Here is a 25633-nt window from a genome sequence, read left to right on the forward strand (position 1 = left end):
GGTCCTTATGCACATTGTATGTTGGCAGCAGTAGAATTGTGTGGCAGTCAGCCTAAATTTTCTCAATAGTGTTTCTTGAAAAGAACGTCACCTTCCCTCCAGGGATTCCGACTGGAGTTCACAAAACATCTCCATAACACTTATGTGTTGTTCAGACCCAATGGCAATAAATATAGTAGCCTGCCTCTGAATTGCTTCGATGTCTTCTTTCAATCTGACCTGGTATGGATTCCGAACATTTGAGCAATACTCAAGAATAGGCCACACCAGCATCCATTACAGGTGAACCACTCTTTCGTAAAATTTTCCCAATAAACCGAAGTCTGCCATTTGCCTTCCCTACCACAGTTCTCATGTGCTCATTCCATTTCATATCACTTTGCAACATTAAGCCCAGATATTTAAACGACTTGACTGAGTCAAGCAGGACACTAGTAATACTGTAACAGAACATCACAGGTTTGTTATTCTTACTCATCCACATTAACGTACATTTATTGACATTTAAAGCTATCTGCCATTTACCACACTAACTAGAAATTTTGTTCAAGTCATCTCTTATCTTCCTGCAGTCACTCAACTTCAACACCTTACCGTACACCACAGCATCATCAGCAAACAACCACAGATTGCTGCCCCCACACTTCCTGTCATATGAACTATTCACTTCAAGAGTGATTCTTGATAAATACAAGCTAGGACAGTGCTAATTCTGTGATGTCTTCAATGTTAAGTCTAACGTGAAATCCACTAGTGCGTGTTGCCTTATCTGTTTTAAGTAGTCTTCATTCTTTTTAATGCCATGGGTGCTAATATTGAGACAACTCATTTGTAAATCCAAGAGGCAGTCAAACAATGGTGGAATGGTAGTATTCTCTTCTGTGAATACATTGTTTATTGTGAATCTAAAAATTCTGTTTTCTGTCTGCAGTCTTCAGTTTCAGCACAAGATCATTCCATGAGGAACTGAATGGAAGGTTTGGTTCCTTTCACTGACTTTATGCATAAACACAACTTCCTACCATTTTTTGATAACTCTATTATCACATCTGATTATGAAAATAATTGTAGCCTTCAGATATGGCATATCTTACAGATGCATGCATTGCTATTAACTTTTTATTTTAGCATCCCTGCAAACTCTCTTGCAGTGAGGGTGCAGTGGTCATCTCTCTTTCCATGATACTCTATAAATTGACCATTAAATGTGGGTGGTTCTTTGCTGTTTTTTATTACTTTATTTGCAATGTACTTATATAGATCATGGTTTATAACATATTTAAACTTCAACCACAATTTTTACACATTTGCCACATCTGAATTGAACATTCTCAGTTTGTCTGTTAAATAAGTTTATAGCAGTCCCTGTAAGTTTGACCTAAGCTTTTTTCATAATAATTTTGCCTTCGGTGATTGCTGATGATGTAATAGCATCGATTCTGTTTGTAGTCACGTCTACAATATTTCACTACCGTTTGCGCTGTCAGACTAGCTGTTTGACGCAATTATCAAAGTTTTCAGTATTACTTCAAAAATGTTGTCTGTCCTTACAGCCAATGATGTTAGTTGCCAGAAGAACGACAGGAGGACAACCAACACTACTAATAATGCATCCAGCCTAAAAGCATTAGAGTGGAGAACACAAAGGGACAATGGACAAGCGCGAAAACACACATGGAATGATAAAACCCACCACCACATATAAAACGTAAAACGAAATTAGCCGATGAGGTGTTGTCAGCTAAAATTGATGGCAACGAGTCTCGTAACTGAAGAGTCTGTCACAGGGCAGCCAAAGAAGGACAACACACCAAGATATGGGCCACCGCAGCAACAGTGAGGTGGGTCATCATGGCGCAGGAGGTAGCCATGTCTCGCCCAAGCATGGCCAACACGGAGCCGACAGAACCACAGAGTCCCTGCAAGAGACCTGCGAGGAGGTCTTCCACACATTCATAGTCTCCTTAATGGCACGCAGTTAAATGTGCGTAAAGAGGTTATGCCATTCCGTCTCCCAAAGCCACAAAACCTTGTGGCGTAGTACTGAACGCAGGTCAGTTGCAGAGAAGCTCATCTCCATAAGCAGTTTCTGCATAGCCCATTTGGCCAGCCTGTCGGCAAGTTCGTTGCCTGGGATTCCGACATGACCTGGGGTCCAAACAAACACCACTGAACGACTGGACCGTTCCAGGGCATAGATGGATTCCTGGATGGTCGCTACCAAAGGATGACGAAGGTAACACTGGTTGACAGCTTGTAGGCTGCTCAAGGAGTCAGTACACAGAAGAAACTATTCCCCAGGGCATGAACGGATGAACTCAAGATCACGAGATACAGCCACCAGCTCAGCAGTGAAAACACTGCAGCCATCGGGCAAGGAATGCTGTTCAACATGTCCAGCATGGACATACGTGAAGCCGACATGAGTATCAGCCATCGAGCTGTCGGTGTAAACCACTTCATGGCCTCAATACATGTCAAGAATCGAGAGGAAGTCGAAGCGGAGAGCTGCAGGGTTAACTGAGTCCTTAGGGCCATGTGAAAAGTCCAGGCGAAGCCACAGCATGGGTGTTCATTATGGAGGTGTATGTGAATGAACTTCAATTATAGGTGGTAAAGCCAAGGACTCCAGTTCAGAAAGAAGGGATCAGACACAAACTGCAATTGGAAACCCTGACCTGGGAGGAGAACTGCTGTGGGTGGGAAAAGGAGACGGTAATTCAGATGTGCAAGAGAACTATGAACGTGTGCAACATAACTGGCCAGCAGTTGTGCATACCTAACCTTCAATGGAGGGACTCCGGCCTCCACCATGATGCTGGTCACCAGACCTGTCCTAAAAGCTCCTGTCGCTAGGTGAACACCACAGTGGTGCACTGGGTCGAGTAAACGCAGCGCTGATAGCACTGCCGAACCGTAAACCAGGCTCCCATAGTCAGGCTCCCCATTGAAAAAGAGCTCCGTTGAGCTGCAGCAGCTTAGAGTGATCTGCACCCCAGTTGGTGTTGCTCAGGCAGCGGAGGGCATTGAGGTGCTGCCAGCACTTCAGCTTAAGCTGACGAAGCTGAGGAAACCAAGTCAAACTGGCGTCGAAACCCAGTCCTAAGAATCGATGTCTCCACTACAGTGAGGGGATCGTTAGTAAGGTAAAGTTTTGGTTCCAGATAAACGGTACGACACCGACAGAAGTGCATAACACACGACTTGACCGCCGTAAACTGGAAACAGTGGGCTAGAGCCCATGACTGTATCCTGTGGATGGCTCCCTGTAGGTGCCGGTCAGTAACACCAGTACTGATGGAGCAGTATGAAACACAAAGTCGGCTGCATACAGAGAAGGTGAGACAGACAGTCCTACAGCTGCTGCTACACCAGTAATTGCCACTAAAAATAGACACACACTCAATACAGAGCTCTGCGGGACTCCATTCTCCTGGATATGGAGGGAACTATGGGAGGCACGAACTTGGACACGGAAAGTACAAAGCGACAGGAAATTTTGGATAAAAACCAAGAGCAGGCCTCTGAGAACCTACTTGCATAAAGTGGCAAGGATATGATGTCGCCAGGTCATGTCATACACTTTTCGTGAATCAAAAGACGGCAAGCAGTTGTTGGCGTCTGGAAAAGGCTGTTCGGATGGCGGACTCAAGGGACACAAGATCATCAGTGGTAGAGTGACCCTGGTGGAAGCTGCCTTGACACAGAGCCAGTAGGCCAACTGACTAAGACCCAACCCAACTGCCGACATACCATTTGTTCTAGCAGCTTACAAAGAACGTTGGTTAGGCTGATAGCTATCCACATCACGCAGGTTTTGACTGAGTTTGAGCACCGGAATGATGGTGCTCTCCCTCCACTGCAATGGAAAGATGCCATCGCACCAGGTCCGGTTGAAGATGATGATGAGATGTCACTTGTAGTCAGATGAGAGGTGTTTAATCACCTGACTATCCGATCTGGCCCAGGAACAGTGTCAGGATAATGCGCAAGGGCACTGACGAGCTTCCACTCTATAAATGGGGTGTTACAGGATTCAATGTAGTGTGTAGTGAACAAAAGGACTTTCCCTGCCAGCTGCCGTCTGAGAGTGCGAAAGGCTGGGGGTAGTTCTTTAATACAGAGGCTCGAGCATAGTGCTCAGCAAAGTGCTCGGTAATCGCGAATGCATCGGTAGATAACACGCCATTTATGTTAACACCAGGAACACCTCTTGGGGTCTGGTACCTGAAAACACGTTTGATCCTTGCTCAGACTTGGGAAGGTGACGTATAGCATGCAATGGTTGAGACGTATCTCTCCCAACACTCCTGCTTCCATCGTTTGGTAAGATGGTGAACACGGGCACAGAGCCGTTTAAAGGCTATGAGGTGCTCCAGGGAAGGGTGCTGCTTATGCTGCTGCAGAGCTCGCTGACGCTCCTTAATTGCTTCAGTAACTTCCAGTGACCACCAAGAGACTGCCTTTCGCCGGGGGCACCCTAAAGAGCCAGGGATCGCATTTTCTGCTGCAGAAATGATTGTTGTAGTCACCTGCTCAACCATCACATCGATGTTTCCATGTGAGGGAGATTCGACGGTGACAGCAGAGGTGAAAATTTCCCAGTCCACCTTGTTTGAAGCCCATCTGAGCAGGTGTCAGTGGGCCTGATGCTGGGACAATGACAGGAAGATGGGGAAGTGGTCACTACCACACAGGTTTTCATGAGCTCTCCAATGGATAGATGGAAGAAGTTCTGGGCTGCAAATTGATAAATCACTGGCTGAGTAACTACCATGAGTCACACTGAAATGTGTGGTGGCCCCAGTATTTAAGGTGCAAAGGTCGAACTGAGACAGTAAAGTTTCAACATCTCTGCCTTGGCCAGTAAGCACGGTGCCACCACACAAGAGGTTATGGCCATTAAAATCTCCCAACAGTAAGAAAGGTTTACGGAGCTGATCCATCATTGCAGCTAAAACATTCAGGGATACTGCACCATCTGGAGGAAGATATACACTGTGGATATTTATTTCCTGTGTCATCCTTATTCTGACAGCCACAGCTTCAAGAGGGGTTTGAAGGGGGCACAGACTGAGTTTAGGACATAAACGCAAACTCCGCCTGATACTCTATTACAGTTTCTACAGTTTCTGTAATATCCCTTATAGCTGTGGAGGGCAGGGGTCTGCACTGCCGGGAACAAGGTTTCCTGGAGAGCAATGCAGAAAGCAGGTGTAAAGCTTAACAGTTGCCATAGCTCAGCCAGGCAGTGTAAAAAACCACCGCAATTCCACTGGAGGATGATGACATCGTGAGACTGGGAAGGCTTGGAAAATTCAATGAGGCAGTTTACACCTCGGGGTCAAGTGCTGCCACCGACTTATTGCATGAGCAGTCTACCGGGTGATCAAAACGTCAGTATAAATTTGAAAACTTAATAAACCATAGAATAATGTAGATATAGAGGTAAAAATTGACACACATGCTTGGAATGACATGGGGTTTTACTAGGAAAAAAGAAAGAAAAGTATTGCTAGGCACGTGAAAGATCTCTTGTGTGCGTCATTTGGTGATGATCGTGTGCTCAGCCGCCACTTTCGTCATACTTGGCTGCCCAGGTCCCCAGACCTCAGTCCATGTGATTATTGGCTTTGGGGTTACCCGAAGTCACAAGTATATCGTGATCAACAGACATCTCTAGGGATGCTGAAAGACAACATCCGACGCCAATGCCTCACCATAACTCCGGACATGCTTTACAGTGTTGTTCACAAAATTATTCCTCGACTCCAGCTATTGTTGAGGAATGATGGTGGACATATTGAGCATTTCCTGTAAAGAACATCATCTTTGCTTTGTCTTACTTTGTTATGCCAATTATTGCTATTCTGATCAGATTAAACGCCATCTGTCGGACATTTTTTGAACGTTTGCATTTTTTTGGTTCTAATAAAACCCCATGTCATTCCAAGCATGTGTGTCAATTTTTACCTCTCTATCTACATTATTCCGTGGTTTATTAAGTTTTCCAATTTATACTGACTTTTTGATTACCCGATATATCCATTGTGTCTGAAGGTCCAGCAAGATCTATGTCCTCAACAGACGCCAGAATCTCCACCTCATCAACAGACACAGAGCTTGTAGGTAGCGGTGGTGTGGGTACCACCACAATTCCCTTGGTCTTGGGGATCTTCTTTTTGGATTTCTCTAGCTGCTCTGAGTTTCCCTGACTGGGAGGACCTCACTAACTCAGTCTCCGAGACTGAAGCCCTACGACCAGCTGCTTCTGGGCTCTTCAGCCACTGGCAGGTGTCATCTTTCCCACTAGCAGAAACCTGGGAAAAGACCCCTTCCTAGCGAGAGAAGCCAAGGATGACTTACGCTTCTCTGGTGAAGAAGCGGGGACTGATATCCCTGATGGTTGTGGTGGGGGGGGGGGGGGGGTTGTTGCTCCCAAAGTAGGTGGTGCAGGAGCAACAGGGAGGGAGGTGCTCCCCACCATTAAGGGGGCAGGTGTAGTCTTCTGGCTCTGAGAGGTGACTGAGGTTGGTGGAGCTGATGGGGCTAGAACTGTTGTAGCTGTGGCGTAAGATGATGTCATACACACAGGATGTAGGCATTCAAATTTCCTCTTAGCCTCAGTGTAGGTCAGCCAGTCCAGGGTCTTGCACTCCATTATTTTCCTTTCTTTCTGGAGAATCCCGCAGTCAGGCGAGCAAGGCGAATGGTGCTCTTCGCAGTTCACACAGATGGGAGGCGGGGCACATGGAGTATTGGGATGTGATGGGCATCCGCAATCTCTACATGTGATGCTGGAAGCACAGCAGACAGACATATGGCCAAACTTTCAGCATTTAAAGCATCACATTGGGGGAGGTATATAGGGCTCTACATCACAGCAGTAGACCAACACCTTGATCTTCTCGGGTAATGTATAACCTTCGAAGGCCAAGATGAAGGCACTGGTGGCAATCTGATTATCCCTCGGACACTGGTGGATACACCAAACGAAATGTACATCTTTCCGCTCTAAATTGGCACACAGCTCATCGTCAGACTGCAAAAGAAAGTCCCTGTGAAATATGACACTCTGTACCATATTTAAACTCTTATGGGGTGTGATGGTTACAGAAACATCCCTCAGCTTCTCGCAAGCCAGTAACACCAGTAACTGGGCAGAGGATGCTGTTTTGATCAAGACTGACCCAGATCTCATTTCGGACAAGCCCTCCACCTCCCCAAACTTTTCCTCTAAATGCTCAACAAAAAACTGAGGCTTCATCTTCATGAAACATTCCCTATCAGCTCTTAAACACACAAGGTACTGGGATGAATAAGAGCCACTGCCATCCTTAGCCTGACGTTCCTCCCATAGTGTGGCCAGGGAGGGGAACGATTTGGAGTCATATTTCTGTGTCTTGAATTGAGCCCATGAATGCTTAGAGACAGCTGGTGTTTGACCACCAGCAAGAGATGATGTACTACACTTCCTTGCATGTCATCTGCCCTGATGCCACCCACTCCGGCCAGGGGCCCTCTCCACGGGCACCACCCACCCGCAGCAAAGGCCACCTGACAGGATGGCCATTGCCAGGAGTCCCGATGCTCCAGGGTGACAGGCATCTACTCGTTGGCATACGTGGGGAGTTAACGGTGCAGGCATCAGCAGAGGGATATCTGTGTGTCAGGGGACTATAACCAACAGGGTATATGGCTGCCCCACCACAACGGATTAGCTAACATGCTGGATATCAAGTACAACCAAGCAAACAAATCCATTATCGTCAGTGTAGGTAACAACATTGCACAGTTGATGGATAAATACGCACCTAGGAGGGTTACCTCGCCCAACAGTTGGAGAATGAGCAGAAGTGCAGACCCGCGTCGACAAAGGACGTGATAGGCCTCAGCGCATGATGGACATGATGCACCATGAAAGGTGCCCTTCGCAAATTGGCTTGCTCTTCGGGAAAATTTTGAAAAATGGAGATCAAACCCTACACGGGGCCATCACATAAAGGCTGAAACATGTGAGATTCCTTTTAGTCCCTCTTACGACAGGCAGGAATACCTCGGGCCTATTCTAACCCCTGGACCCGTAGGGGATGCCAATGATGTATGAATAATTTAACAGGCCCAGTATCATCTGGTAAAACTTAGCACTTACTACAGGATAAGCCCATTAATATGGCATCCAGCAGTCTGGTATATTCAATAATCCAGCACTGCTTCATTCATATTGAATATTTTGGATGCATTCAGTGCAATTCAGCCATGCTCGGCTTTGGTCAACAATTTTAAGTCATGTAGCGCCAAAAATTGTTTTAGTTACCATTCAGACAGCCTCTGCCTTTCACCAATTTTCTACAGCAATTAAGGAGTGATGTTTTAAAGTGTAAACACAATTAGCATTCTTCTGTATCACAATTGTAGTAGTATAACACTGAAAACAATCAATTATTGATAAAATTATTTAGTTGGATAGACAAAAATCCACTCGCTAAGTGGCAGCACAACACACACATAAAAGATTGTTGTGATTGGCAAGCTTTTGGAGTCAGTGGCTCCTTCAGGCACAAGGGTTGAAGGGGCAGGAAGAAGGGTGAAGGAAAAAGGACTGGAGGGGTCTAGAAAAAGGGGTAGAATTTGGGAAAGTCACCCAGAACTGCAAGTCAGGGGAGACTTACCGTACGGGATGACAAGGAAAGACTGATTGGTGGGGACTGCATCGGACGAGATTTGAAAACCTGAGAGCTTAAAGGTGGAAGACAGGGTACTATGCAAGACAGAGATTACTATTAAAATCTTGTGCATAAGTTAATAAGAGTGAAAAGATAAGTGCATTGTCTGTAACAGTGGTGGGGTATGGTGGTGAAAAATGGACGGAAAAGACAGTGAAAGATGTAGAAAACTACAACGGAGTAAAGCAGAGACTAGTTACAGTGAAGAAGAGCAGAGACAGGAGAAATTAATGTACATCAAGGTAAGGTGGGGGATGAGAACCAAGGACATGTTTTAGGGATAGTTCCCACCTGCAGAGTTCTGAGAAACTCGTGTCTGGGGGAAGAATCCAGATGGTGCGTGTGGTACAACAGGCTATGAGGTCACGAATGTCAAGTTGTAGAACATGCTCTGCAACAGGATACTCTGAGTTGCCTATGCCCATTCATCCTAATTGATAATTTGGCATTTTTGGTATTAGTCACATACAATCTTCTTCACCAAACAGCTCCAGATCTTCACATGTAACACCTGTCATCATCATACAATAACCAATTGCTGCCAAACCATGGTCCCCTGCGGACTAATTCGGTGAAAAGTGTGGTCAGCAAGCCACTCCAACAAGTGCAGATCCTACCGTATTTACTCGAATCTAAGCCGCACCTGAAAAATGAGACTCAAAATCAAGGGAAAGAAAACTTTCCCAAATCTAAGCCGCATGTGAAATTTCAGACTCTAAATTCAAGGGGAGAGAAAAGTTTTAGACCATCCCTCCGAATCGAAACAAAGTTGGTCCATTGTAACATGAGACATAATTGAGGTCGAATGAATGAAGATACAGCTACAGTAGTTTAGTTCGAGTCTTAAGCTTAACAGTTAAGCTTTACGAAGTAGCCATTGCTGTGTGTCAGGCACTCCGTCCGTATTTATACAGGTACCCTTCCCTTTTCACATGCTTCGTCTGGTTTGAATTGATTGCCTATTTTGGTTTGATCTGATAAGTGATGTTCTCTTTGTTATAGGTGTTTACATCATTCTAAGCTGAAAATGCATTATTGTACTGTGTAATGCATTGTTTGTCGCATTCTGATAACGAGAGTTTACGAACTGTCGCCGCTCACGACATGGCTTGCTTTTTATACGTGCTACCAAGGCTTAGAATAAAAAAAAATAAAAAAAAGAGAGGAATTGTCTCATAAGCAAATCAACAGCAGGAGACTGCTATTTGTTGTTACTTACACTGCTGCTTTCTTTGATAATAATCAACAAGAACCAAACAATAGACTGCGTACGATAGAAGATGTTCTGAACGCGAGGGTAGCGAAAATTTTTCTCCATTTGAAAATCTTTGCAGACGCCTCTTTAGTACATTACATTCTGCACAGTAATTAAGAGTCATCTTAGATTTAAAAAATATAGTCAGTTGCCGTGCTTCATTTCTGACTATCACTATTCAGCATAAGAATAATACGAATATAAACATGACGTGATATGTATATTCTTCCGCGTTTGCTGTTGTCTCACTCTAGTTTCGTGGTTTATTAGGCAGACAGGATTTAAATGAGATAGCAGCAAACACAAAAGAATACATGTCATAATGTTTACATTCTTCTACTTTTTCTTTTAATTTATTTACTGACGCATAGGTTTTGGCGCCAGTATTTTATCTTTGTGCTTGCAAAGCATGCCTGTGTAGCGCTACATATATGCGACGACAGAAGTTGTGGTGGGACCTACCAACATTTTTCAGAACTTCCGCTTACTTTGCACTCGATTCTAAGCCGCAGGCAGTTTTTTGGATTACAAAAACCAGAAAAAAGTGCGGCTTAGATTCGAGTAAATACGGTAGTTCAATCTCAACCTGTATCTGCTACGATTCAATGTTATTCACCAACTGAATGGATAATCTGAATCTGTTTTTAATACAGCAGGGTGTATGTTTGCATGACCGGGATCTCCTCCCAAACCCTTTGGCACAGAAATAGCAGGCCTCATGAGCATCACCATTGACAGGTGGGTGGGTGGGTTATATAGCCTCCAGGCTCCAATAGGAATGGAGATACAGGCAAGTATGTGTTTTTCCAGTCCCTGCCATACAGACTACCTTGTATGACAGGCATATTGTGAAGGAATGGCATTGACCTGCTAAATCAACCGGCTCTGCAAGGCAGCCTACATGTCAATGGCAAGAAATGGTTTTCTGGGCCCTCACATATAGGCTGCCCTGCATACCAACGTATTGTGGGGTTAGTATTGACCCAATTCATCGAACTGTGTTGCAAAGGCTACACATGCTGATAAGAATGGCATTGGATAGAGGGGTGCAAAGAGGGGGGGGGGGGGAGATGTATGAGGCAGATGGAAAAGGAAGAGGGGGGAGGTGAAGGTGGAAAGAGAGGAGGGGGGAGGAGGAGGACAGTCAGAGAGAGGGGGAGGAATAAATGGACAAGTAGAGGGGGAGGAGGCTATGAAGAGACAGAAAAGGGTAAGGGGGAGAGAGAGAGAGAGAGAGAGAGAGAGAGAGAGAGAGAGAGAGAGAGGGGTAAAGGTGGGAGGATGAGGTGGAGAGAGAGAGGGAGGAAGAGGTGGGCACAGAGAGGGGGAGGAGGAGGAGATGTGTTCAGTATAAGTGTCGACTGCATAGGGTGCAAAGCCAGAGGGAAAAGGCTACCTATATATAGTCCAAAAGTGCAAGCAAGAGAACAATCCGAAAACGATTATTTATTTGTATGCAAATATTTTTCAGTATATGTTCACACGAGAACTCGGGCAAGATTAGTACCTCTTTCAACTGATAGGGACCAGTTTGCAGTCCGATCTAACGTAGGCTAATATGCTAGAAGTGTTGTCTATTAAACAGCATTTTGAAGCTTGAGAATAGAACTGAGAGCTTTCAGGAAAGTATTTATCCAGATACAGCTTGGTAAAAGTGATGTGATATGTAGTTAAAAAGTTTTACCTAACACCCCTACTTGATTGTCATAATAAGGTGCAGAAAATATTTGGAAAATGTGCCTCAAAAATACTGTGAAGACGCTTGATAGATATCATGGTTTTGACTTGCAACTGGCCATCAAAATAGTGATAGTAATAATAATAATAATAATAATAATAATAATTCAAAATGCAGAGCTAATAGGCCATTTCATGATATAAAACATTAGCTCACCTTTTCTTATAATCAAACAAATGAGTAAACAATTCTTAAAACTCTTCACAACTGACCTTTGCATTGAAATCAGCTGCACCTGTGGCAGCTTTTGATGCCTGCGGGTTTAGTGCAACACCCCAAACAGCACCCTTATGACCCTCAAATGTGCCAATCCAGTCACCTGTGTCTCCCTGACGTAGCATGGGCTTGCCATCTGTAAACAAAGTAGGAAAAGTCGTCACCACCAACATTAGTTGCAGCAGCAGCAATAGTAGTATTCCGATGAATTCAATGCAGTCAGTTTTAATATTACGGAACGGTTCCTGAATGCTCCCAAACTTCATCTGAAAGTGAGTAACTTCCAGTTACGTGTATTTAAGTGACACAAAAATGTAAATGATATAAGCTTTGTAATTTAAGGAACCTGCCCATATGTGTGCGGCAATCTTGGCTACATCAAAGAGATAGTATTGAAGAGAGAGATACACTGCCTTCAGCAACCTGTAGTTCTGCATGCATATATTGCAACATATGAATGGAACTTCGAGATCAGGGAAACTGGAATGTTCTTAACACTGCAACTGATATTTGGCAACAGAACTACAGGGAAATGTTAAGGTGATTTCTTAATTTCCAAGAAGCTTTAATGATAATCTGAGAACAAAAAGCAAATAACTGTTGAATACATTCACAATTCAGCTTACCACTGAAGATGCATATCTTGTTGCCACCATCTGGCAATAATATTTGTATGCTCCTGGTCAGGAGTGAAGAAGGAACAGCAACCAATGTACGAGGTCTATTTAAAAAATTCCACGACTTTGGGCACAAAATTTTGCTATGCTTACCTTTTACTTATCGTAGATGGTCTCCTTCGAAATACTCTCCTTCACAATTGATACACTGCATCCAATACAGTTTCCACTTCCAGAAGCTGTCTTGGTAGACCTCGGTGCTGAATGGCAGTAAGTGCCTTCTGCCAATTTTCTTCTATTTCGCCTATTGTTAGAATCTTTGTCCTTTCAATGGAGTTTTCATCTTTGGAAATAAAAAGAAAGTCCACAGGGGTCAGATCTGTATGAAGCAGCACAGTGATTTCATTTTTTGTGCAATAGTCATGCACCAACAGAGATGAATGCGTGTGTGTGTTATCATGATGCAAAAGCCATGAATTGTCTTGCCACATTTCAGGTTGTTTCCTTCTCACCTTTTCTCGCAGACTTCGCAACTTGTCTTGATAGTACCATTGATTAACAGTTTATCCCTATGGCACAAATTCATGATGAACTAATCCTTCAAAGTCAAAGAAAACTATCAGCATGGTTTTCACGTTTGACCTGACCTGGCAAGCCCTTTTTGGTCTTTGAGAAATCTGAACCGTAAACCCATATGTCACCATCAGTTATTACTCTCTTACAGAACATTTCATTCTCATTTGCATAAGCCAAAAGCTCTTCACAGATTGCAAGGCAAAGTTCTTTCTTGTCTTAGCTCGTGAGCTGTGGGACGAACTTGGCAACAACATGATGCATTCCAAGATGCTGTTTCAGGATTTCACGACATGATCCACCTGAAATGTTATGGTTTTCTGCAATCTCTCTGACAGTCAGACTTTGACTGACTGGCATGCACAATTTTGTTGATGGTCCTGACACGAGCGTCATTTGTAAATGTTGAAGGGTGCCGTGAATGAGGGCCATCTTTAACTTCCGTCTGGCCATTTTTAAGCCGTGTGAAACTTTTGTAACACCGAAGGCTTCCTCCATCATTTGGTGTGACTGTCAAGGTTTTTTTGAGTGTCATGCAGATAATGCAGATCCTTGCTCCTTTATTTCTGCAATCTTGAAATTCACAAACTGCGAAGCACAACGTTCCACTCAATACAGCACCAAACAATAACAAACATACATACAAGAATGAAACTTCTGTCAGTTACACATTACAAAACAGGCATGTGCAAGGATGCCAACCGCACTTCACTTCAACACACCACAGGTGCAAAATTACGAATTTTCCAGAATTTTTTGAACAGACCTCGTACACAAGCCTATGAAATATCTTTCACCCACCTGGATTGGCAATGTACTATATTCTACTGCCATTCCTTGAATCAAGATCACCACCTTGTAGGATAAATGTTTAATAACTGTATGATTAACTGTAAACATAGGCTTCTATGGCTATTGTCACTGTCAATAAAATTCTTCTGGGTTTGTGACAGCATTGTCAACTATAAAATTACGACGTTATGGTGACTATTGCACAATGCCTTCTTCACAGTGTATTGCTAACTGCTGAATGGGCACTAATTTAATTACTTATATACTATGGAGGAGTGCTGTCATTGGATATGAGGGTGAGGAAAAGGGGTAGCAGGTGTTCTTTTATTGGTTATGCATTGTGTGTTGTCATTGGCAGAAATAGGTGTTTCACATTGGAGTTTCCTTTATTGCTTGCTATTGGTGGAAATTGGCGAATAGGGAATTGAGCGACAACTGCAGTGTAGTGCTGTTTACCAACTGCTTGGAATTGGCTAGGGTGCATCAGACTGTGTACACTCTGCCACTGTGGTCTATTGCATGCCTGTTGCTTTGCGAGAGATGTCCTCCTGCAAGGCTTTCACTGCTGGTAGTCAAGATGCTGGGAGTCGGTACCAGTCTTCTCTATTCATGATGTCAGGACACTTGGCTATTTCTACAGCCCCTCTGATCATCATCCTCAAGCTAAACGGTTTCATCAGTATGGGCGAGACTGGGCGTTCAATAAGCACAAGATTATCTGAACATCGGAGATGTATCCATCTCAAACAAGGCAAGAAATCAGCGGTGGCAGAGCACCAGGGACAGTGCAGGATGAAGACTGAATTTCGAGAGGTCCACATACTGGCAAAACAGCCGTTTAGCTTGAGGGGGAAGATTAGAGAGACTATACAAATAGCCAAGCGATCTGACAACACAGATAGAGAAGACGGGTACTGACTCCCCACTGTCTTGGCTGCCAGCAGTGACAGCCTTACAGAACAGCCTAAGCAACAGGCATGCGGTAGGCCACAGCGGCGGAGGGTACACCGAATCTGACGCGCCCTAGCCAATACTAGGCAGTTAGTAAATAGCGCTATGCTGCAGTCGCCGCACAATTCCCTATTTGCCCATTTCCACCAATGACAAGCAATAAAGGAAATTCCAATGGAAAACGCCTATTTCTGCCAATGACAACATGTAACGCAAAGACCAACAAAAGAACACCCTATACCCTTCCTCCTCACTCTCATATCCAATGACAGCACTCCACCATAGTATAAGTAGTTAAAACTAGTGCCCGTTCAGCAGTTAGCAATACACCCAGAGGAAAGCAGCTTGCAATAGTTGCCGAAACGTCGGAATTTTATAGCTGACAATGCGGTCACAAACCCAGAAGAATCTTATTGACAGTGTACGGTTAACCTTTATTCTGACCCCCCCCCCCCCCCCCCCCCCCCCCCCCACACACACACACACACACACACACACACACACACACACACACACACACACACAAAATTCCACAAACTGAACAATACTATTTGCCTGACATGAACCATGGCTTGTCAAACACTGGCTCACAGATTTATATACACTGATGACATTTACCTATTGGCTCAAAAGACCAATCTCTCTCAGGCGAACGACCTACACAAAGAACTGGATAATTATTTCTAGAGGTAGAAACTCAAACCAAACATACATAAGAAACAAGTGGTAGCATTTCATCTGAGCAACAAATACACAAACTACTGTTTGCAGATGATAATCAGATCCAATATATTACGCTGTAACAGCATTCCAAACGTATATGGAAGTCACTTTGTATAACTCCATCACCTACTGAAAGTACCTTGACAATCACTTGACCATTTTTACATTATTTTTGATTTTTTATATTTGATTAACCAATAATTGAGAAGTTCGAAACAGTTTTTTAAAGCATTTTTACCTTGCACCATTACAAAATGGTAGTCATTTTTATATGTGAATTTTCAATTTGGAGACATTAGCATTAAGCTGAATATCTCTGCACTGTGTTAACTTACATCACTGCAACTAACATGATTGTTTTTAGGAAAGTCTCCTCGACAACACGGTTTATTACCCACAATACCCTACATTCAGAAATAATCAAACTGACCGCTAAAGTTTGGTATTGACAATTTAGAAAATAGACTTTTTAGACCCAAAAATGACTACCGAAGAGTGCTTTATCAGAGTGCATTTTTTTCTCTAGTTAGTTATCAAACTACCAGCCTTATGTAGTGAAAGAACACTGGCAAATGTTTCCTTACTTTTTTATAAATTTTTGAAATTTGAAGAATCTTATTTTTTGTACAGTTTGGGGCTAGTTATCTCTGGTGGGACTGAATATAAAAATTTGGTTTTTGCACATTTTATACACCCATATGATAGTAAAATACTGTAAAAATCACAACACTGATATTCGACTGTAAACAAAAATATGAATTTTTGAAAATGAGGCAATAATTCACATTATACTACGACTGATCTTACGGTTGTTGCCTATTGCAATTTTTTATTGTTTCAGTGTAATAAAATTTAGTTGTAATTTATGTTTAGTTAACACTATCACCCTATATTAAGTTAGTGCTGTTTATTATAGTAAAACATTAAACAATAGGAACTTTTGTTTTAGTTCTATGTTGAAAAACTTGCCCACGTTTACATCTAAGTTTATTCTCAATTACATAGCACATTATTACATGTTCAAAATGATAAACATAAAATAAAAAAATGTGAAATTTCTCTACTGTTGAGAAGGCTACAGTTTTTTTTGCACGAGTTTAGTCCTCGAGAGAAGTGGGTACAGGAGCTCAGTGGACAGAATACCAATGTGCATAGCATTGTAGTTGTAAGTCTGCTCAGAAACCTCAGAATGGATGTACATACATATCTGAACGTGTAGGATATTAAATGAGCTTTTGTCATGAGTATTTTTTATTAACTAATACAATTTTAAAATTTAACAATAAATAAATTTGAAAGACTAACTGGAATACAATAACATACACTGCTGGCCACCGTAAATGCAACACCCTGAAGGAAGCATCCGAATCAAGTGAAATTTACACCATGGGTTTGCAGCGATGAGATATGCAACTGATTAGAATTTCAGCGCAGACGCACATCACGCGCGCCTGTGGCGCCACCTCACAGCGCCATTTAAGGCTTGGCGATTTCGACGAGTGTACGTCGGCACGTGTGTTTACCTTGTGGTTGTTTCACAAGACGATCAGTTATGCCTCGTAGACAACAGCGAACATCGTTTGATCAAGTATCAGAGTTCGACAGAGGAAGGATAGTGGCTTACCGAGATTGTGGATTATCATACAGAGAAATCGCTAGTCGTGTTGGATGAAACCAAACAACTGTAATGCGGATATGTGACCGTTGGATGCAGGAGGGTACGACGGACCGACGTGGTCGATCACATTCACCTCGGTGCACCACTGCACATGCTGATAGGCAAATTGTGCGCATGGCAGTGACGGATCGCTCAGTGACATCCGGAACCATAGCATAGCACATTGCGTCTGTAACGCATCATCCAGTGTCTGCGTGTACCATTCGATGCCGTTTACAGCAGAGTGGTCTGTCCGCAAGACGTCCATTGCTTCGTCTACCATTGACGCAGAACCACAGACGTCTCCGTCGCCAATGGTGTGATGATAGATGGATGTGGACGGCAGAATGGAATGACGTTGTCTTTACTGACGAGGCACGCTTCTGTCTGCAGCATCACGATGGTCGGATTCGAGTGTGGAGACACCGTGGAGAGAGGATGCTGGACAGCTGCATTATGCACCGCCACACTGGTCTTGCACTGGGTATTATGGTATGGGGCGGTATTGGATATTACTCTCGCACGCCTCTAGTACGCATTGCCGGTACTTTAAATAGCCGGCGCTACATATCCGAGGTGCTGGAGCCAGTTGTCCTTCCTTATCTTCAGGGCTCGGCCACAGCCATATTTCAACAGGATAATGCGCGACCACACATGGCACGCATTGTCCAAAGGTTCTTCGTCAATAACCAGATTGAATTGCTTCCCTGGCTGACTTGCTCTCCGGATCTTCCGCTGATAGAAAACATGTGGTCCATGGTTGCTCAACGAGTGACCCAGATTACATCCCCAGCTGCCACACCAGATCATCTTTGGCAACGTGTGGAAGCTGCTTGGGCTGCTGTACCCCAGGAACACATCCAACGTCTCTTTGACCCAATGCCGAGACGTGTGGCAGCGGTGATCTCCAACCATGGCGGCTACTCTGGCTACTGATTCTGGCAGGAACCACATGTCACAGACGTCTGTAAACGTAATCATTTGATACTTGGTCAACATGTTATCTACAAAATAAATTTTGTTGTGCTACCTCTTGTCTTTCTTGGTGTTGCATTTACGGTGGCCAGCAGTGTAGATGAACAGTGCTCTATTGGACAGATACAAGTAAAGTACATCATAATAGAGTTTACGTTCTGTTTCAAAAATTTCAAAAAATGTTAATGAACTTGTTTAAATTACAAGTTAATTCTTTGTATCATCAGTTTGTGAGTATCATGGGAAAAATTTATTCTGAAGTACAATCACTATTTTTGGAAAAAAGTGCCCCGAACCATTCAAAGTTAATGAAAAGCCAGTTATTAAAGGCTGGAGGCAAATAAAACTTTAATATTTGCCCTTGTTAAAGTGTGAGTAAAACAGCTTCCTGAGTGAAACTTAATGCAATTCCTGGAAATTCTCTGGGCTCAAATTGTTACTGAAAAATATTTATCATCATGAATCCAGAACCAGAATCATGTAACCTTGTTAATGACATTTATATTCCTAATGGGGAAGCTATTAGCAAATTGGATTTTGCTTGTTCTAATTTAGAGGTACCTCCTGCTTTGAAAATAAAAGAAGAAAACTGAGTAGCGGAAAAAGAAAGGCAGCTATTGAAATCAAGGTGCAGTGAATTTAAGACAAAATTAGAAAAATTGTTAGAATTGTGCTTTAATAATGCAGATATCAACAGCAATTACAAAAAAGAAGAAAACCTACCTCCAAAGTCATCCCACACTGAATATTTGAGTTTATCAAGAAACTAAAAAGTAAGTGTTCAGTGACACATAAAGACGAAAAAGTTGAAAATTTTAAGTTTGCTCCCTAATTCATGGTCAAGAGAAAAAATACACCTGTGTCCAAAATTAAAGCAACAACTGCTTTTACCCTGTACTGTGTCTCATTCACGATATAATCATACAAACTGTCAACAAATGTCTGTACAATCATGTTCCTCATGGAATATGGCATTCCGGGCAACAGACAACCACGCCAACGATAACATCATGGCACCTATCAAACGGTCTGGTGCTTGTTGGTTAGTCTCATGTCCACAATCACTGTGTACACAGTCACCACAGACAGTGCAGCATGGTGCATGAAGATGCCTATCAAACTCTGTTGTGGAGGACCTAGGAAGAAAGAAGCAGGACAGTCAGCCACAAATTGATGTTGCCTACTGGCTTAATGTGAATCATTCTGTTGTTTTTTGGATGTGACGACAGCTTGTAGAGGCCAAGACTGTATCCCAAATACCACAGCAGGGCCAACCACTTGTGACTTCTGAAAGAGAGGACCGTTATTTGGCTTAAACAAGACAGTACCTCCTTAGTATTGCATGGCTACTGGCATCTGACCTCGCAGCATTCACTGAACGCAGTGTATCGTGACAAACAGTGTACAAAGGTTTTGGCAGAGTGGCTTTTATTGTCAGAGACCTCCTGTATGTGTACCTCCAATGCATCTTCACAGAAGGAAATGTTTAGAGTGGAGTCTTCAACAGGGCTCCTGGGTGGTCGAACAGTGGGCTAACATTCCTTTCACAGATGAGTACTGATTTCACCCAGACTGATTCTCGATGGATTCTCATCTGCAGGGAACGTGGAACACAATTTCAGAATCCGAACACTGTGGAAAGAAACCAATATCGAGGAGGATACCTAATGGTGCGGGCAGTGATTATGTTGACCACTCTAAGCACCTCTTAATGAAATTGTACAGATGAACCAACAAGTTTTAACTGCTGTCAGGTATTGTGACGAGATGTTGGGACCACATCTGTGGCTGTTCCGAGGTACTCTGGGCTCAGACTTCGTAATGATGGACAATGTTCCACATCACCAAGCACAGATGGTTGATGTTTCTAAGGAGACGGAAGATACTGCACGGATGGTGTGGCCTGCTCGCTCTTCTGATTTGAATCAAATGGAACACGTCTGGGATGCACTTGGGACACGAGTTGCAACCACCAACCACACTCCAAGACTTGCAAACAGCTCTGCAGGAAGAATGAGCATAACTGCCTCAACATGAGACTGATGACATCATTCAAAGCATGCACCGTCTTCGTCAGAACTGTATTGCTGCCATAGGTGGTCACACCCATACTGAGCACATGAACCCGTTGTTGGAATGTGCATGCAAATCCGCAATGTTGGAAAAGAACATTTTTGTCTACCATTAGGGCGCATGATGCATTTGTTTATGTGATGTATTTTTTTACATTGTTTCTACTTTACTATCGCCTGTTTATATTGTTTTGAGGCAAAATAAACCCACTTTGTAAAATTTCCATTTGTTGCTTTAATTTTGGACATCAGTGCAGTTCACGAGTTAAAAGTTTCTGATCGTTTAGTTAGACTAATCTGAAATTAGTGAAGGAGAAAGGCATTCTTCCAGTTTTATGGAAGAAGAAAGGAGTAGGTATAAGTGAAGGAACAACTGTAAAGATCCAGCAGTTTTTTGAAGACAATGAAAACAGTAGAATCCATTTGCATTGCACATAGTATGCTTCTACCTACTCCTCACAGGAGGCATCAAGCTCTTGCTCAGTGATACACAGGGAAGCAGAAGATTCAAGCGACCCCCCCCCCCCCCCCACACACACACACACACACAACATAATCCACCAATATTATACAATATGACTGAAAATACCATAAGTTTGTCACCCACTGCTGTCAATCTTGAGGCTGCCTGAAAATTGGAGTGGCTGTCTTCATCCCACCAAAGCTTACTGAGAGTTGAGCATACTTCCTTGTAGCACCTGGCATAAACTAAACTGCATTTGATGTGGGACAGGAAGATCTGGAGTTACTCTCCACAGATACGGACAGTGAGACTTCCAAGCTGTGATTGCAGTGAGGTGGGGCATACTGTGTCTTTCGTCATTTCACTGAGTTCTTAGAAGATGTGCATTGGGCTGGTTCCGAAAAAATTGGATGGATGGAGAACCTGGACACTGCACTTTATTTTTTGTGGTTTAATTGATTGTTTAAATCAGATAGGTTAGAGACTTTAAAAAGAGAAATAGGTAAATTGGAGTTTGATTTATGGGCATTGGTGAAAGATGTGGAGGGAGGAAGAAAGGGCTTCTCATCAGGTCAGTACAGTACAGGTTTATCAATACAAAATCAAACAGGTGTAATACAGTACCTGGCCTAGCAATGAGTAAGAAAATAGGAATACAGGTAAGATATCATGAATAATGGACACCAAAGACTGCAGTACCAACATCAGCTTTGATCCGTGACGTCATCAAGATGGTGATAACTGCAACCATAGCATCACACATTACTCACTCAAACAGAAACAAACAACATGAAAAATATTTAATTGCAGAAATAACACAAAGCTAAAATGACAATTGGGAGACTTAAGGTGTACTAGGAAAGGACAAACTAAGCACACACACCAATCATAACAACAAATACATACCACAACAAATACTAAGACAAAAACCGACCACACAAAAACCTCAGCAATCAATGAAACCACAATAGCAGAAACCTGAAAATAGCTGCTATCAAAAATTTCACTTAACCTATAATGCTCAAACAAAGCCAACAACATGAACAAACGACAACCAACAGAACTAGCTATTATCAAAACATAAACAGAGCAAAATGACATTCCAAGATACTTATCACTATAAACTGCTAAATATGGGCTTCAAGTTCTGATCAAGAAACACCATAAATACCCACATCTCAAACTTACATAAACATACTATACTCATTTTTAAAAAAACACTCAACTGAGAAATCTAGGCTGGCAACCCCCCCCCCCCCCTCCCTACACACTAAGATAACCATTACAGAAAACCCACTGCCACCTTACTCCGCCCCCATTTCAACACCATTCACCAACCAACAAAGCCCTTCTCCAACACAATATCCATTTAAGATAATAATAATAATACCAACATCATTCATAACTTTGCAGAGGGGGTTTTCCAAACAAAACAAAATTTTCACCCGAACAATAACTCAAACTACATTAACGAACTTTCCCCCCTTCTTCCCATAAATTTAACTAACGAACATGTATCCTTTTCCAAAAGCATCAAAAAAGACAATAGCTGTCAGGAAATCTCTTCTTTCAATAGTACTTATCACCAAGAGACCATACAGGAGAAGAAGAGTGCCCCAATCAACCTCCAAATATCATCATGACAACATGGCAATACTCGGCCCTGGTTCGAGAAGCAACTACTTTGATTCATTTCGTAAATTTCCCACACTGCTGACACCTCACACACACCACCAAAAGGCTGTATAATGGAGAAATTTAATTGTAACAGCCATATAATTGCCCGTCATAGCAATAACAAACAAGCAGTAAATTTAGTCACATGGTCCATTCCTAGTACCAAATGGGGAAAAAATTTGAAACCATTAACATGGACTAACAATCTAAAAACTGAAAACAAACCAGCAACAACTAATAACACTAAAATAACTTGCTGATAAGCCAATAAAGTCAAACTAGTGAAGGATAGGCACCCAGCAATTTGTTGCAAAACCACTGTTTTTATTATTCTTGGATATCCATATTTTAGCTATAAATAGCCATCTTCAGTGCTAAAATACAAAGAAATTACAGAATCAGTTTACATAAGAAATAAATAAGAAAGACCATGTTATACAACAGCAATGATCCAATCTAGTCAACAGACCATCCAAGAAAATCACACCAGCTATATATTATCATATGACTTTACTGGTGTATAGGTAGAATGAAACTGAAGTGGTTGCTTACAACAACTACGGCAGCCTCAGTTTGCATCATGTATGAATAATGCCCTCTGCATTACAAAAATAATTAACCTCCTTTCATTCCAATGTAATAGTTTAAGCCTTTTTTAATAAATAAAGTCAGCAAGTATATTTGACTATCACCTTAAAATCAATCAGGAAACGCTGATTTACAATGTGTTTGTTCATATAATAGTGGCGAAGTGATCCATTAAATCTTATGCAGAAGATTATTCACATGTTCTGACAACTGTCCTATACAGAATTATTACAACACATTAGATTTCTTTTTAAGATCACTTTGATAAAATTTAGTTTCACAACAATATGAAACTCATCCAAGCTAAAATCTAACATAGTTGCTCATATCATAATAATTAAGCGACAAATTAAATAATTAATATAAAAGAAATACAAAAAGTTCATACATATTGTTTTTATGAAGATTTGTTAACATTGTAGTAAAATACTGAATATCAACATGACTTGTTTAATTTAGCCAAACAGATTTAATAAAAACACACAGATGTCCTCCATTGACAAATTTCTTATATAACGTATGGTGTAGATCCAAGTGTGATACTTGCAAAGAACAATATAATAAATCATCATATCTAGACCGAATGGTGTTTTACTTATTTGATGGTAAAACTGATATAACGTTGGATAGTACCAACTTAATGGAAGATAAGACAGTCCACTGACAAAAAGTTACATTTTCACATACTAGTGTTATGTCAGGTCAAAATTTCTATATTAGTTTCCTTCTGGGTCCTGACTCAAAGCAGGAGACCACCGAAGAGTTCCCAAAACCTGCTTCACTTTATCAATTCTTGCTCATTGAGCAGGTGAACACAAGATGACCTCAGATGGCAGTGTAACTCTCTCCTCCAGGAGGTTATGAATCTGCCATTCTCAAGCTAGATCTGTGAACTATATCCCAGCTATACAAAGATACACTCTCACCAAACCTGATCTCAAATCTTCTACCTGTCTGTCCCTCCTAATAGAAATCACAATCTGGAAATTCCATCCTGGACACACCTGATTCGCATTGCACTTTTATCAACATAATTAGACAAAACATATCCAAGGTTGTTTGTAGTTGAAAAGGAAACCTTTACACACTGTTTTTCAAAAACCGAGGCTATTTTTGTGTTAAAGCTGCCACAGTACAGCAAGCAAATGTATTTGTTATTTTTATCTTCCATTTTATTGTTACCTACAGGTTCTATTTACATTCTGGCTTCGGCTGCCTGAGACTGGTCATGTATGTGTGACTTGAATCTGCGTGAGTGAGTGTATGTTGTTTATTTTCAATGTAGGCCTTGTTGGTCGAAAGCTCACTTTCAGACAGTGTTTGTTGTTGTGGTGCCTATTGCCACACTGTAAATTGGCATTTCTTGATGTATTTTAGGGTGATAGGCAAAAATACTTGCTGGCTTTATTTATTTTAAAAAGGCTTAAACTACTACATTGGAATGAAAGGGATTAGTTATTTTTGTAATGCAGAGGGCTTTACTTATACTATGTTACACAAACTGTGGCTGCTGTAGTAGTTGTAAACAACCACCTCAGTTTCCTTCTCCCTACACATCAGTAAAGTCATATGGTGACATGTACTGGTGCGAGTTTGTTGAAAGGTAAATCACTCAAATGGTGAGTTGACTAGAATGGATCACTGCTATTGTATAACAAGGTCTCTTACCTATTTTTTTTTTAAGTAAATCAATTCTGAGTCTGTAACTTCCTTGTATTTTAGTACTGAAGACAGCTTTTATAGCTGAAATCTGGATATGCAATAATAACAAAAAACCAGTGGGATTGTGACATTGTTATGTTCCTGTCCTTCCTTAAATTGATTTACAGACACTGTGTACAATGACTGGTTTACTAAAACCACCCTAAAATTTATTTATGGTTGCCATGCACAATGGTATCAAAATCTATCAAAACCAGACTCCAAAACACGTAGTAACACAAAGTGCTATGTCCAGTGCTGCACTAACTTATCTCACACAGAATTTAGAAGCACAAACGTCCAACATTAGAGTGCGCCACCGCTTACTCCAACACATCACCTGTGCACATGATCCATTTTAATGACTCCACACTCCAATGACATCACACAACACAACAGTTACACTGATCAGCCAGAACATTATGACCACCTATTTAATAGACAGCATGCCCACCTCTGGCATGGATAACAGCTGCGACACTTTGTGGCATGGAAGCAGTGAGGCCTTTGTAGATCGCTGGAGGGAATTGGCACCACAACTGCACACACAAGTCATCTAATTCCAGTAGACTCCAGGGAGGGGGCAATGAGCTCTGATGCCACGTTGAATCACATCCCAGATGTGTTCAGATCTGGCGAGTTACAGGGCCAGCACATCAAATGGAACTTGCCACTGTGTTCCCAGAATCACTATCACACTCTTGGCCTTGTGACACGGTACATGATTTTGTTGCAAAATGTCACTGCTATTGGGAAAAATGATTGTCATGAAGGGGTGTATGTGGTTTCAGTGTACAATGTTCCCTGGCTGTCATGGTGCCTTGCATGAACTCCACTGGGCCTATGGATGTCCATGTGAATGTTCCCCCAGAGCATAATGGAGCTGCCGCAAGCTTGTCCCCACCCCGC

At 42.2% G+C, this 25633-nt stretch overlaps 1 protein-coding gene across 1 annotated transcript in view; it reads right to left on the reverse strand.

Annotated features, from left to right (window-relative positions):
• LOC124777524 (serine-threonine kinase receptor-associated protein) overlaps window positions 1-25633 on the reverse strand; it is a 76987-nt gene that overhangs the window by 40002 nt on the left and 11352 nt on the right. Inside the window, exon 2 of the mRNA XM_047252971.1 lies at window positions 11932-12071. Within this exon, the coding sequence (XP_047108927.1) occupies window positions 11932-12071 (140 nt within the window). The remainder of the gene's footprint in view (window positions 1-11931; window positions 12072-25633) is intronic.

Source organism: Schistocerca piceifrons, chromosome 2 (assembly GCF_021461385.2).
Source record: "Schistocerca piceifrons isolate TAMUIC-IGC-003096 chromosome 2, iqSchPice1.1, whole genome shotgun sequence".
Classification (NCBI taxonomy): Eukaryota; Metazoa; Arthropoda; class Insecta; order Orthoptera; family Acrididae; genus Schistocerca; species Schistocerca piceifrons.